The 14928-nt window shown below is 37.2% G+C and overlaps 3 protein-coding genes and 1 long non-coding RNA gene across 4 annotated transcripts; 2 read left to right on the top strand and 2 right to left on the bottom strand.

Annotated features, from left to right (window-relative positions):
• Positions 1-234: 234 nt before the first annotated feature.
• On the bottom strand, positions 235-7752 carry LOC131784853 (coiled-coil domain-containing protein 42 homolog). The gene is made up of 9 exons (XM_059101683.2): positions 7558-7752; positions 7405-7456; positions 5875-6051; positions 5336-5493; positions 4690-4772; positions 3381-3490; positions 2372-2431; positions 1892-2119; positions 235-1015 (listed from the first exon to the last, which is right to left on the bottom strand). The coding sequence occupies exons 1-9, from the start codon at positions 7626-7628 to the stop codon at positions 800-802; spliced, it is 1155 nt and encodes a 384-aa protein (XP_058957666.1). The 5' UTR covers positions 7629-7752; the 3' UTR covers positions 235-799.
• A 597-nt stretch (positions 7753-8349) lies between these two features.
• On the bottom strand, positions 8350-10684 carry LOC136282363 (uncharacterized). The gene is made up of 3 exons (XR_010718230.1): positions 10486-10684; positions 9462-9541; positions 8350-8769 (listed from the first exon to the last, which is right to left on the bottom strand). It is a non-coding gene; the product is annotated as an uncharacterized lncRNA (long non-coding RNA).
• Positions 10685-10811: 127 nt separating this feature from the next.
• Positions 10812-14805, top strand: LOC131784779 (uncharacterized). The gene is made up of 4 exons (XM_059101606.2): positions 10812-11283; positions 12277-12677; positions 13343-13508; positions 14015-14805. Exons 1-3 carry the CDS (start codon positions 11218-11220, stop codon positions 13410-13412), a joined length of 537 nt encoding a protein of 178 aa, XP_058957589.2. The 5' UTR covers positions 10812-11217; the 3' UTR covers positions 13413-13508; positions 14015-14805.
• LOC136282570 (peroxiredoxin-like 2C) lies at positions 13716-14359 on the top strand. Its single transcript, XM_066170248.1, has 2 exons — positions 13716-13760; positions 14015-14359. Exons 1-2 carry the CDS (start codon positions 13716-13718, stop codon positions 14357-14359), a joined length of 390 nt encoding a protein of 129 aa, XP_066026345.1.
• Positions 14806-14928: the final 123 nt, after the last annotated feature.

Below are 14928 nucleotides of genomic sequence, written 5' to 3'. Positions count from 1 at the left end.
AAAAGGTCGGGGATAACACTTCCGTTCAAAGACTGTCTGCAAATAATATCTGTAAAGTAACCTCTATCTGTGGCTACGAGGAAGGAAATGAGCAGGAAGAAATTCAAAGAAGTTTCATGACGTACAAAGAAACACCAAACAAATGGAATAAACTTATTAAAGAAATCGATTTATTACTGTAAAAAATTGTCATATATACACAATAAATATAATTTCAGCATTACAACATTGTTTCTTACAAAATTCCAACGACTTGTAAAAAACGCATTCATAAAAAAGGGAGATTCATGAAAAGAGAACAGTAGGAAAGTTATTGATTCAATGTTCGAAAACGTTAGAGATCAACTTTGATTTTTAAGCTAATGATCAGTAATCTACTTCCAAGTCATTTCCAAAAATAATGTGGATTATTTTATACTGAAGTATTCACAAAACTACCTATCCTCCCTTCCCATTTGCTCCCACTTTTTGGGGACCAGCAGCCCACGCAGTCAAGAGAGTTATTGCACCCCTCTCTATGAAACTCTGCTGCCAAAGAACAAATTCTTTTAGTTTGATTTATCCCCATGTCGATTAACACCGAGGGACTACTGCATTTTTCCCAATAAAATTAAGTGAAATATAGAAGTAATTTTTTCATCTCAATCTTCATTATTGCAAGCAGGGGTTGTGGGCTGAAGGGCAAAAACTTCCTTTACAACAATTGCGTCAGAGGTACACCTCTCGAGGCTTGGCTTACATAATTATTGTTATTATTTGCTGCTTAAGTGGAGACTTCTCTGCAGAACTGCAATTACAACTATGATTGCTTGACATCAGCAGCAAATCTCAGCGCCATCTGCACATTCTTGAGACCTCTGGATGGACTAGACTTAAATGGCGAGTCTACCAGTGCATGCCGGGATACTCTGTTCTTGAGGATGCTTGATGGACTGGGTTGAAGTCCTTCAGAGGCCGCCGCGGACTCTGGGAGTTTGGCCAGCTTCAGGATGTCAGTGTGCTCTATGATGTGTTCCTGAAAAATGAAGAAAGATTAACTCATGTCGTATTATCATTACAGAGGCTACGAGCTAGAAAACGGTTACTTTGTAAGATTTAAAGAAAAAGAAAATGGTGCAATGAAGATGTCCGACGTATTTCCGCGTAAATAATACATAAAAAAAACTTGCTGACTAAATTCAACTATTTTGGTTACATTCTGAGGGAAAAAACAAAACCTCTTCTATTCTAAGAATTGAAAGCTTACTTATTTATTCCTTCCAAGTGACTCATGGAATAACAAAACCAATTAATCGTTGTTAGTAAGTCTCAAAAAATTGTCTCACACTACTTAACGTTCTTCTTTTCAAAAATACGTTCTTGTACAATAGAAAATAACTGAGATACTACCCACGTACTGATTGGTCAGTAGAGCGCTTTTTCGATTGAGCGTCCTCGTACAATGACCAAAGTAATCACGAAAGCCAATCATGGGAAGGAAACTATCATGGAGAACCAATGAGAACTCAAAGAAAAAAAAAGCAAACGGCTTGAAGCGCGGGAAAAAACGAGGACCAAGTCGCGATTGGTTTTAGTTTTGAATCCGATTGGTTAAGAAAGTGGCACGATTTCTTGACCAATCACATAACGAAGTAAACCCAATAAAGAGCAAGTTCTGGATTACTTTCGACAGTCATTTGAAAATTGCTCTACACACCGTTCACTTAACCGCACTTACCAAGCTGAGGCAAGAACCCGCATTGGCATTCTACGACAACACTAAAAAAAAATTGCAACTCACTCCCCTTTGACCACGATTGAAAGCTATTCCTCATGTTCTCCCACCATTTTGTGTAGGTTAGAGTATAACTTTAAGCGTAATCAGAAACAAATCTAATTATCAAATACTTACTTGAATTACTTTGAGCTTTGAATCGACATCGAGTTTCTCTACAGGCGTCCCTCGCAGTCTTTGACACTTTTCTGCGATGTTGTCGATTGCAAGTCTTATGCAGCCGAGCATTTCACTCTGTTGTCTAAAAACGCCTTTACTACTGATTAAGAACTGATCGACTTTCTCCTTTCTTTGCACAGTGTCCTCCAGTTTTTCTTGAAGAGATGCTAGTTCACTGTTCATAAGCTAAGGGGAAAACAATTGTTATCAATTGCTGAGCTTTCAAAATCACTGGGTGGTAGAAGTCTATTTAATTTTCCCTGACGTTTCTTTAGATATATTAATTAAAATTTTCCTGACGAATCAATATTTACTAACTAATCCACCCAACCTCAAAGAGTTGTCTCTCCGACTTTTCCCTAACTTGTGACGCTCATAAACACGTTTTAAAATTTCACTGTAAAATGAAATGTATAATGGCTATGAATTGATTCTCACCAATAAGTTCTGAGTGTGTTCTTGATTCATGTCTTGTAATTTCTGCTGTTCTGCTTCAACCTGATAAGATTTTTTAAAAAATCATAAATATATACGAAGCCCTCAACTCCTCCAAAAACAAAAAGTGGTCTTTCAGGGCCCATCCCTTGACTCTCCTGACTCACTTTACCATCCCTGCAACTCCCATGATCTAATTAGTAATTCTCCCAACTAACTGCCATACATTTTCTTTTTAAATATACCTAAGAATTTGGTGTTATATCAAGATAAGACTATCTGACTGATCAGTGGTCTGTTCTCATAACCTTTTTGCAAAATAAAATATTAAAATTGCAAAGAGAATTTACATGTTAACCAGTTCTAGGATTAAAAGGGTTATACCTCTCTAGACTAGAGGCTCACTTTTTTCTGCTCAAGAGCTTATGAATATCAATTTTTGATCACGAGGTAGTCAATGTAACCCTTTAGAATAGCCTCCTAGTTCACTGCAGAGAGCACAGATTGTACAAAATGTCCCCTTAACAATTCTGTGGTGCCCATTGACACAAAAACACAACACAATGAACTCCCCAAAGTTCAAACATGAACAGTGAGATCCAGAAAGCAAAAGTAAACCATCAGCCAGTGACACGAGTCATCTAGCTAATGTTTCACAAGGGAACAGAAGCCCAGGCCTGAGTTGTTTAAAGCTGGGTTAGGGTGAAATTTGATTTCAGGCCTGAAAGCTTTAAAAGAAATTTCAGTTCATATCTTTTTGGTTACAATTTGGTCATTGGATGTTCTAAAAAGAATAGGTAAAATTTTCCCTTAAAGGCTTTTGATCAGAGAAATGAAGAAACCTGGATTAATTTAACATTGAATTAGCACTAATTAGCCTTCAAATGACTGGGCCCAGAAGTCCATCTCCTGACTGCATGGAAAAGAGCACCACAAAAATTGATGGACAATGGACAACTAGTAAAATCCATAACTGTCCTCCTTCCAAAAATTACTCTGAATTCATATTCACCTGATCTGAAGTGTCCCCTAACATCTGCACCAGTGATTGGTTAGTTGCACTCAGCGTTCTAAACCTCATCATGATTCCCATCAACATGGAGTCATTTGCCTCAAGGTAGTCTTAAGTGAGAAGAAACAAACAATCCCTTTCAATTAACAGTTTTAATCACCATAGAATAAGAACAATGTCCATTTTTTCAAATACTGCTTTTCCTCACATAAGAGCCTGGGCACTTATTAAATTATGAGCTAAAAAGAAGGGGGGTTGTTATTGGAGGGAGTACCTAATCTGGGGGGGGGGGGGGTGCTTATAATTCTCCTAGGTTGATTTGCTGTAGTTGAAGCTTATAAAGTTTTAAATAAAGTGGCAATAGAAACAAGTTTTCCATGTATCCCTAAACCTTAAGAAAATGAGGCAGGAGAGGGGGGGGGGGGTGTTTTCTGGCGAGGGGTGCTTGTTTGACATTTTGGTCTAGGGGATGGATGCTTTCTCAGGGAAGGGCACTTTTAGAGCATGGGAGCTTATTTGAGCGGGGTGGGAGGGTCTTTACTGGAGAGGGGTACTTGTTTGACATTTTGGCCTAGGGGATGGATGCCTTTTAAGGAAAGGGTGCTTTTAGAGCTTGGGGGCTTATTTGAGGAAATATAGTACTTGTAATCTTGTAAGTCTTAATTACTAACTTAGAGAGGAATAAAAAACACCCCTAAGCCTCTTCTTCCAACTAGTTTGAAGTTAAATAAAAGATTAAAAAGTAACAAAGTGTTGATTAAACTTAAAAATCCCACACACTCCTTTCTAAATTGATATGTGCAGATCACCTTCTGATGAAAAGCAAAAGGTGTTGATTACAAGCATTGTCAAATTTAAAATTTGTTTGTAAAGTGTCTTGGCGTGAAAGAATAAGCTCTGATTCTGTCAAAAGGTCTAAATTATGAAAGACTTCTTGAGATTTAAGAAAATGTATACCTAACTATATACTTAGGTATATTAAAAAAGATTTGCATGCTATTTCAGTTTGTGTGAAAGCCTAAATATTTCTTTCTGTGGTACCTTCACCCTTTAACTCCCATGAGTGACCAAGACAGAATTTCTCTTTACAATAGCATAACAATATCCAGCAGATTAGTAATGAGAATCAAAAAATTATCAACTAGGGGATTATTGATTGATCCAATACCAAATTCTTTGAAATAAAATCACAAGAAATGTGTGGAAAACACCAAGGAGAATTACTCATGAGATCTTTCTCTCAGGAGATGAAAGGGTTAGGGTGTCTCTATTTCATGCTAAACATTAAAACTAAAAACTGTGCTGGTACCTTCTGGTAACTGATCAAGAACTTTCATCAAAAACTTTTCATAAACTGAGTATCTTGCCAGCTTTGCCATCAGAGCTTCTTTTCTGGGAATAAATAGATGAATTGATAACTAAATATTTGTGCTGAGCAATGAAATTATTCCTCTAAACTGTTTGTGCATTGTAAAAAATGCTGCAAAAATTAAGCCACATTAAAGTGGTTTCAGAGATGACCAAATAATCAAGCAAACTACTTTTCCTTAACTCTTTAAATCAAAATAATTACCTCAATTTAGCATACCATTACTTTAATACTTAAAATACAAAGAAAACGCTCTCTCCAATAGTTTCTCATAAGTCGGTGAAAACAACTTAGTTTTCATTACAAAAAACCAGTCAATAAAGTAATTATAAAATAATTCAAATAGTACGCACGCTCTGATTGGCCATAAAACCATTTTACATGAGCGTATGTAGACATGGTTTTCGTTCCTCTTTCATTAAAGATAAGCTGGAAACCACTCTGCTTTGCGTCGTGGTTTCCTACGCTTGTCTCGTGTTCTCCCAACCTCCCACACGTTTACATCAGGCTATGTAAACACAGAAACCATTTTACATTTCTTCAATATAATTTAATCTGAAGAGCTCCACAAGTCTAGTATGCATACCTTGTTTTCAGCTGCTCTAATTCAGTTGATAAAACATCAAGCTCCCTATTTTTCTGAGTTTTAAGTTTTAATTCTGTTTGATACTTCTGTATTGCTCTTCTTCTCTTTGCATCATTTTCTTCTATAAACTTCTCAAACTTTCCAACTCGTTCACGAATCTACAAAATATCACAATACAAAATACCTCTTTGATTTTTGTCAAAACCAGTAGCTTTAACACTGAGGAAATTCAGGTTCTTGGCAGAAGAACAGTATGCAAAGCTTTTCAAGAAGCATCAGTTAATTTTATCACCTTGCAGGTAGACTACATGCATGAGCAGACACTCCATTTGGGCAAAGTCAATCGCCCAACTCCGAAAAAATCAGGAAAAGAATTAAAATTGAGGTTGGGTGCTGTATGGAACTGTGAGTGAGGCATGCAAAAAGTAGGCATTGCACTCACCAAAATTTTTAGATTTTTACTGATTTTTTTAAGACCTGCGGTTAAGACTTCACCCAAAAGGAGCAAAGCCCAGTTAGGTTTGAATTTTTTCCTTCACCTGAGCTTGTTTCTTTTTTAGCTCCTCCTCTTTAGCCTTGCAGGCTGCCATGCGTTCTGCAAACTGACGTCTTTTGATATCCAAATCTTCTTGAACCTTTTCAACTTCAACTTGTTTCTTAAGTAGTAAAGTTGACTGTACTGTGTTAAGGCCTGTGTCAAGCAGTTTACTTGCTGACTACAAATTAGAAAAAAATAAGAAAAACTTCATTCAAAATTTGAGGAATAAAGAAATTGCTGTGAAAACAAAGCAACAAAAATTGTGAAAAAAAGAAAAGCACAAAACAAGACCAACACTAAAGAGGGTCTTTCATTTTCTGGGGACATATATATACTTTAGGTCTGTTGTCCTGGGCAAAGTACTATTAGTAATAAGACGCCTGATCATAGCCTTCCCTAAGCATGCCTGTCTCAATAAATCACAAGGTCCTTGCATTTAAGGTCTGTATTGTGCTCTAGTCCAAGACATATCCTCAGAGCCTCTCCCCATCAAGGAGTTATTTTTCCAATTAACTGTCCAGGGAAAGCTGGAAGCTATCCGCAATTGACACTGCATGGTCAAGGATCCCGTAGGTGGAAGAAGTGGACATTCTCTCTTCACTTAGTGGGCTAGGGTTAACTGATAATAGGCAGATTTTGACCACACAGCCATTACCAAGGCAGCATATAGTTTTCATTTGCACGGAGTAAGCACAGGGTTAAATTAAGTCAATCTGAAACACCCTGCCAAGAGCCTGTGTGTTTAGGTCGACCACTACCCACATGTTTGATGGACTTACACTGTGCATTTGTATAAGCTTTCAATATTTTTCATGTGAAGTCAAAAGGAGAAGTTTAATTCATGGTATACAGTAACAGTACAGGGCACTGATCCAGAACTATTGAACATATCTCCAGAAAACGTATTACGTTGACTTACAACTGTGTTCGTTGATGATCATCTCGTGTTAATGATTTCGTTTTTAAGCAAAAAAAAGTGTTTTAATGTCCGACGAATGGCCACTGATTAATTACACTACTTTTATCGGACCCTATGAATCGTTCATCGACTCAAGGCTTGGACTTGCGAGAAGGGTTCACCGCGCGCGAGAAGTAACATCGAGGAGTTTAACTTTGTAGAGATGCTTCACAACTTTTCCTTATAATGCCCCCGTAACCGTATGGCGTATGCTACGCTGTTGTACCGAGGAGTATATGCAATTATTTTCAGAAAATGAAAATCGCCATGTGGTGAAAAAAGAAATGTAAACAATTTCGACATTCACTGTTAAAAACCTTGCGGTAAAACGAAGTTAATAAGTTAAAAGTGATGGTTGCATTTCAACAATTTCATTAGTTCTCTACCATCTCCATTACCTATTCATCTAACCAAGAGTTGCGCAAATAGTAATGGAAACATAAATTCAAGGGGTTCCAGCGGAAGTTTCGACCAAGAGCTGTTTACCAATGAAAGAGATATCATATGAAAACGCTTATTAAAACCGGAACAAGATGCTATATACAGCATTTACATAGAATAATAGAACGATACCTCTTCAACAACGGGAAATTTGCGAATCTCGGCGTCATCTTCCTCTTCCTCTCTGTACGAAGAAAAAAACCGCAATTCAAATAGGTTAGGAGTATTCTCGCAACTACTAAATAATGCAAAAATTATGACATCCAAAAGTGGCTTGGCGCTTACCGCAACTGTGTTACAAATACGTTCTTTTTCTGCGGTTCTAGTTCAAGCCTGTATGATCCTTCCGCAGACATGTCTGTCTGTTAAACAAACCCAACGTCGTCGAAAAAAAATAAAGGAGATAAAGTTCTCTAAATCCCTCAGTCAAAACGTGTACCCAGCCGTTCTTCTCGACGTTCCAAGATGTTACGCTCTACATGTTCGAGAATTCGTTGGTCTGTTGCCATAGCTACGGCAGTGACTTGTAAATATGGGAACTGTGTACTGGACTATTAGAAAAGTACGGGAACTTGATAATTCTCTCAGCATAAAGATTTTAAAATTTACGTCTCTCTGCTGGACTGATCCGAAGATAACATATCATATTGAACTCGTAATAATAAAATAAACCTGAAAAGATATTAATAACAACTTTTTTACACCAGACATCAGCCTAATGTCTCTCAAATGTGTAACAGCTCAGTTAACCTTTAACTCCCATGAGTGACCAAGACAGAATTTCTCCTTACAATATCAGTACAATATCAGCAGACAAGTGATGAGAATAAAGAAAAATATAAATTAAGGGAATATAAGATGATCCAATACCAAATTCTCCAAACAAACATCACAAGAACTATGACTGACAGTAAGGAGAATTACTGATAAGATCTTGGGAGTTAAAGGTTTAAGTATGCCAGAGGAGAGGAAAAAATGTCATAATTTTTTTCTCTAATATCATGTATTGCATAAAACATTATATATGGAGGAAACATACCAGTATTTCTTTTAATTAATTTTTATTTATTTACCAATTTTACAATAGATAGATCATTCTGAGCAGCTAATTACTTATAAGAACCACTTGTATTAAAAAAAAACAAAAATACATTTACAGTGAGTGCCATTTTAAGCTGTTTCAAGTTAATTCCACTCTGGAATCACATCCTGAGAGTTCTACTTAGGGCAGGCACTAAAATTTTTAACATATCCGTGAAAACAGATGTCAGAAGATCTTGCAGAAAATTAAAAAACTCCCTTGTGGTCCACAACTTCTAGAATCACAGAGAGTTCTTTTCTCCACATGTCTATCTGTTAAAATCCACTCTGCAATCACGGCTTTCCCATCTTGTTACAGGTACAAACAGATTGCCACAGTTTCTTTCTTTGCCAATTTCACAAAGGTTACTGGTCTTCATCTTCCTTGAAAGGATCTCTTCTTTTAATTTTAAAAAGCTAAACAAAATAAAGATTGTTAAAAATGAAAAAAGTTAAGTTTGGTAACTACCAAATGAACATCAATGATATCTTAGTCTGACTCCCTGAAGTAATAGAATTTAATTCTTTCTTTCAACCCTTTGATCCCTAAGAGTGACTAACATCTAATTTCTCCTTACAATGTTATCCCTGAATCACACATTAAGGTTATGAGAATAAAGGAAATGATCACCAAATGAAGAAGCTCTTGAATCCTTTGACCCTTAACAGTGACTAGCATCTAATTTCTCCTTACAATATCACCCCTGAATCACACATTAAGGTTATGAGAATAAAGGAGATGATCACCACCTAAAGAAGCTCTTCATTGTTACAAAAATTCTCCTTGTCAGCACCTTAGGAAATGTATAGAGAACAGTATGGAGAATATGTATGCTGATGTTAGGATGTTAAGGGTTAATAAAAGACCTCTCTTGACGCATGAATGTAAATGACCACCAGTTATGAACCTCTTTGTAGAACAATTCACTGAACACAATTTTGGCTTACGATTATCACATTCAACTTTAATTGCTCTCAAGCACTGTTCCTTGTTATTTGTAAAAACGTATCAGATCATTGAGCAATTTTGCCAATCACCAATGTCAATAGAAAAAAAGTGAGGCAAAAACAATTTTTTCCAATTTTAATATTTGAAGTTATAAACTTACTGGGCTCTTTGCCATGGTTCTTAGATACTCCTCAAGTTTTTGTATCCCAGGTCCCTTCTTGTACAGCTCTTCCTCAGTTGCTGTAATTAAAAATGTATCCTAAATTTTAAAAATACACAAATGTATTGTAATAACACTGGATCTCTTCCAATAAAAGGACAGAGCAGGCCACCTGGTTCGCAGCCATGAACAGTTGACTGGGGACCCTCTCTTTTGGTGGTAAAGGAATTTTTTTTCTACACATTTTGTTGCTGAGACACACTATCACATTATCAATTTGATTTTAAGGTCTAATTGTCCAGATGGGAGAAGTTCTGAGAATGAATTTTGTCAATAAAGGTGACTTACATTTTAACAACTTCAGCAGATGTCATCATCAGAGTCAACCCTGATGATGATTTTGACACACCAGTTCCCATCACTGACAACAGCCCCTCTCAGGAATATTATCCAGTTTCTCTTATATTCAAAACATTTACTGTATTACATCATAAATGTGTCACCACATATGGCCAAATAGCACAAGCTCAGTACAAACTGTTTTAGTTTGACTTGTTGGACCCTGATAAGAGCTTCTGCTGTAAATTTTGGTGGGGAGCCCCGCTGACATCTTCAAATTCTGACCCTGATTAACACAAAACAGTTCAAATTCTCAAGGAAAAATGCAACTAGAAACCCTGTCCATTGCAAAACACAGAAAGCTTCAATTTGACTTTGACAGGTCATTGATGAACAGACCAAACGTTATTAACTACAAGAAACACAGGAAATCCTCAAAATCTGCAATTGATACCTTGTAAGCCGAAAAAAGGTTACTCTTCCCACCCCCTTCTGGAGACATGGGCATGGCGAAGTTACCTTCAGGTCTAAAATCAATATTTAAGCTTTCACCTCTTGAAAATATTTTTTTGGTATAATCTTACGCTGTTATAAATAGACAAAAAGGAATTTTTACAAGCTCCTGGTCGAGATGACTCAGAGAGAGGATTGTAAAGTTTGCCGGTGACAGCATGGAACTACTTACGTTTGATTCTCTCCCCTTTGTACCACTTGTAAACCAACACGGCTTGAACACAAGACATCATTGCGATCATAGAATACAGAAGATGGTTATTATATTTATCTGCAAATAGGCGCCAACGCCACCATGGATTCATTGTTAATGTGTTCTTGATCACAGAAAAAAGTCAGCTACCAATCTTCGCTGTAACGACGGCCGCCATAATTATTTTTAACGTGATAACGCTGACCATCTTAAAGCGCAGGAGGACTTTTTACTAGCGTCTAGTCTCTACTCTGGGCCTTATCATCCAACAGGAAGACCACCCTGTGAGTAACCCTGTGAGTACCATGGGCATCTCTTATGACTCTTATGGGGCATTTAACGCTTTCCTTTTCGTCCTCTTGCATGTTGTGGACATGTTACATGTTGTAATACCAACGGCGAGAGTGATTCAGTGAAAGTACGACTCGGAGAAGCAAAAAACTACTACAGCGCGGTGCATATAAATTTCATTTTACCTTTAATGAGATTTTTAGACGTGTGAAAAATTTATTACTCAGTCCGATATTTGAAACCGTCCTACATTTATTGACCTCTTGCGTGACAACAAACTCGTCGAGTGATTTCCCTGTGAAACAAAATGGCGTCTGATCACGTCGTGGCTGGTTTCCCAACGATAAACTAAATCGTTTCGGGATACTTGGAGATGTTTTAAAGCTATTTCGTCGCTAGGGGATGGAGTAAATTTGAGATATGTCTGACACAGAGGAACCTAAGAAAAAGCACGCGAGACTTGAAAATACTGAGGAGAACGACCAGGTTAGTAGTTCATGGTAAGGTACTGACGTGGATAATTTAAGGTGCTCCTCAGATTTCATGGGTTCCTGAGCGAGGGAATGTGATAGTGGAGCTAAATAAAAAAACTATGGGTAACGGGTAGGAGGGTGTTTAGTACGTGATTTGAGAAAGGGCCAACTGTTATTTATAGAGAATAAAGAATATGAAGGTGAGCTGCAGTTGCTGATCATGATATGCAACTACAATCGAATACTGAAAAATTTCAGACTTCAGCAGGATGCAAACCCGTGCCCCGCCAGAACGTTTTCTGCTATTTCTTTGATTACATTTCATTTGCATCATCTGCAGATCAAAATTTGATTCATTCAATTTGATTGTATTGCAATCAGTTTCCTTAATGGGTGGCTTCTTAGCTCAAGCATGTGTTTTCCTGTAAAAGCTCAAATTTTTTTTACAGGCTCCCCAACGGCAGTTCTTTACTTGAAGCTCGACAATAAGGAATTTTCTCTACTTCAATATTTTTAAGCCTTCATGCAGATGCTTGGTCTCACTTTGAACTTTCTGAGCCTTTAGCCCTTTAACTCCCAGAAGTGATTAAAATGTAAATTCTCCCTATAATATCCATACATTATCCAGCACACAGATAGTGAGAATACTCAAACTCATCAGGTACAAGATATTACCTTGATTGACCACCAAATTCTCATAACCAATTTACAAGAAAATGTCTAGCAGCTACAGGGAGAATTGACACATCATAGGAGTTAAAGGGCTAGCCCCATCTGTCCAGGAATGGACAAACCCGTAACCCAAACCATAGATTTTCAGATCCTCATCCAATTTTTTAATCTTCCTTTTTTGCACTTTCACTGATTGCAGCTGCATAATCATTTCTTTACTTTTATGGAGTGTACAGTTCCTTGTGCTACATGGCAAAACAGCACCTGTTCAGAGGGTTGGGAAGGGGACACAGTAGTTCTAAAACAGCATTTTTATTGAAGTTTTCTTTTTCAGGAATATGTAGGGAAAACATTACTAGAACAGCTAAATCATTTACAAAAGGTTCTGACAACCATATTAAATGAAGCACAGCAAAATGCTGAAGAATCAATGGAGGAGTTTGTTGCAGACAAAGTGCGTAAAATGGGGGCTATGATTGGACATTACTTTGATGCATTTCAAACACTGAATGTCATGTCAAGAAGAGATATAGATGAAGAAGTCGCCAAGGTCTGTCATGATAAATCTATTCGAGATGCAGCTGATGAACTCTTTCAGGCCGAGGACGAATGGAACTCTTTCCTAGAAGAAACAGATGCAAAGATAAATCCTTTATGTAAAGACAAGGCAAAAGAATTAGTGGAAGGCTCACACGGCCCTTGTGATCTGAAACTTATTGATGTTCACACAGAAAGGTTGGCAAAATGGTCAATAAGGTGTTTGCTTATTGTGATGTAATTATTTTAACTGTGTTTTTGTCAGAAAGCCAGCATTTTCATAGAGGACATGAAAAATTATCCATTTAGGCACTAATAGTTTACTGAAGATGTTCTAAATATTTAAAAGATGTCCTAAAGATTTGGCTCAAATGTATCCAATGCTATGCCCTCCACAACTTAAGGTTTAAGATTATGATTTGGAATGATGATTTAGGATTAATGATTTAGGATTTTGCATTATTTTATACAATTAAAAAGCTTGGGTCTCTTATGCTGTGACGGATGAAATTTCACAGCTGGATGTGAGAAATTGATTGGCACATGTGATTTGCCATGATGTCAGAGTTTTCAATCCACAAACATGGGAGTTGGCAGTTACTTATAAATACCTTCCCAATCTTTTCATTGAATGGTTTTATTTAGAGAGGTGTGCAAATTTTGTACCTGATTTAAAGTTGAATTATCAAAGTAACTGCAGCATGGTAGAGTAGCTTCATTTCAACATGTCTAATAATTGTAGCACATCCTGGATATGTTGTACAAAAAGACTTTTTGAGATACTTTTAAATGCTTGCTGGAACAATTTTATACCTTACATAGCTACGAGGACATGAATGTTTTACTTTTCTTCCCATTGTTAGGGAATTCTCCATTCAGGATTTGCTAACATCCACATCTACAGTTTTTATACTTTTGCGCCACTTTGCATGACTGCCGTGACGTGACCATGTAGCCCAAGTTGAGTCACAAAAGACAAAATTTGAGGCCCTGAATGGAGAAGTCCTTATTATTAGCTTTGGAAATTTGGTGAGTACATGGAAATCTTGCGCTGCTATCTTCTTGGTTCTGCAGTTATCTGTAGTAATCAACCAACTAGAAGGGTTGCCTAGTAGTTTTGGCTTGGGATTTTGCAAAGTTTGGATTTGCTTTCCTTTTTTTTTTATGATAAATGCAAAACATTTTTCGTAGAATCCAAAGGCAGAGGTTTCAGTATTAGGGCCAGGCACTAGGAAAATGGACAGACCATCGAGGCAACTTTGCCAGGGTCATTGTCTTTATGTAAGACCAAGTTTTAGGAATGGGATACAAAAAAATATTTGCAAACAGTTTACATGAAAAAAAAGTTTTCAAAAAATGGTTGAAATTTCTACGTAAATATTGAGGTGCAAGTTCGAGGCTTGTACAAGGATCACCTGTGGAGAAAGCATGTGGAGTCAAAAGGATGCATACCAGCATGTGTCTCCCTTCCACAGCTTGTGTTGTGATTGCCTTTGCTCTCTGAAAAACAGTAATTGTCATCTCCCATGTTTCAGGAAGGAGCAAAAAAATGGCTTCAAGATACAAACTGTGAGTTCAGGATGTTTGTTGACCCAGAACGTCAGCTGTACAATGCGCTTGGTCTGAAACGCTCTGTGGCTAAAGTTTGGAGTATCTCTGCCCTAGTTTACTATGCAGAGCAGAAGCGTGCTGGCAGGAAACTTGTGGCCATGTTTGATGAAGATGACCCCACCCAGATGGGTGGAGACTTTGTGTTCGATAAAAATGGTAAACTTGCACTAATCCATCGCAGCAAGGTCTCCACAGACAGACCCTCAGTGGAGAATCTTCTGAAGTGTGTTAGGGATCTTAGTGTGCTTAAGAATAAAGAGAACAGTTAAAGTGGCTCTGTCACCTTGTCGTTGAGATATAATTTTGCTTGTTTCTGCTAACCAAGAGCCTTGAATAGGCCACACTGCAGCTGTCAGTAGATCCATTCTCATGGTAATTTAGTGTGTTGTTAGTGGCATTTTTCACCATGTTGACTGCTTCATAAGGAAGCTTTCGTGAACTTTTTTTCAATTGACTGCAGCACTGTTTATTTGCTTAGTATATTATAGATGTGAAAATATCACGGCTAAAAGCACATACAGCTCATGAGTAAATAGAAGCTGAGAATGATAGCTTTGACTGAAACAGTCAATGAAGTCACTGCTGGAAGGAGAAGCTTCATATATGAGCTGTTAAGCTAAAAAAGTAGGAAGAGGATTATTGTTTTGATGTGCATTCATCTTTTACAAGGTTTTTAGCGATGTGTAAGAATAAAGAAATAGATAGTGTTAGTAAAGTATTGTACTCGCTGTATTGTGAGTAATTTGAAATTCTGTTCTGTGAGTTTTTTAAAAACAGAAACTGCTAGCATCGAAAGTACCATGCTGATTTTAATGACTTTTTATGCGTGTTCTGTTTT

Source organism: Pocillopora verrucosa, chromosome 7 (assembly GCF_036669915.1).
Source record: "Pocillopora verrucosa isolate sample1 chromosome 7, ASM3666991v2, whole genome shotgun sequence".
Taxonomy (NCBI): domain Eukaryota; kingdom Metazoa; phylum Cnidaria; class Anthozoa; order Scleractinia; family Pocilloporidae; genus Pocillopora; species Pocillopora verrucosa.
The sequence above is the reverse complement of the archived record's forward strand: the minus strand, read 5'-3'. Positions and strand labels throughout refer to the sequence as shown.

Bases quoted from the DNA above. Each gene is read 5' to 3' on its own strand.
- LOC131784853 (XM_059101683.2), bottom strand. From the start codon at position 7,628: ATGTCTGCGGAAGGATCATACAGGCTTGAACTAGAACCGCAGAAAAAG. The intron at 4,773-5,335 runs GTATGCATACTA...ATTTATTCCCAG, and splicing joins TTAGAGCAGCTGAAAACAAG to AAAAGAAGCTCTGATGGCAA. The intron at 1,016-1,891 runs GTAAGTATTTGA...TTCATTTTTCAG, and splicing joins CAAAGCTCAAAGTAATTCAA to GAACACATCATAGAGCACAC.
- LOC131784779 (XM_059101606.2), top strand. From the start codon at position 11,218: ATGTCTGACACAGAGGAACCTAAGAAAAAGCACGCGAGACTTGAAAAT. The intron at 11,284-12,276 runs GTTAGTAGTTCA...TTTCTTTTTCAG, and splicing joins ATACTGAGGAGAACGACCAG to GAATATGTAGGGAAAACATT. The intron at 12,678-13,342 runs GTTGGCAAAATG...TCCCATTGTTAG, and splicing joins ATTGATGTTCACACAGAAAG to GGAATTCTCCATTCAGGATT.
- LOC136282570 (XM_066170248.1), top strand. From the start codon at position 13,716: ATGGACAGACCATCGAGGCAACTTTGCCAGGGTCATTGTCTTTAT. The intron at 13,761-14,014 runs GTAAGACCAAGT...CCCATGTTTCAG, and splicing joins GCCAGGGTCATTGTCTTTAT to GAAGGAGCAAAAAAATGGCT.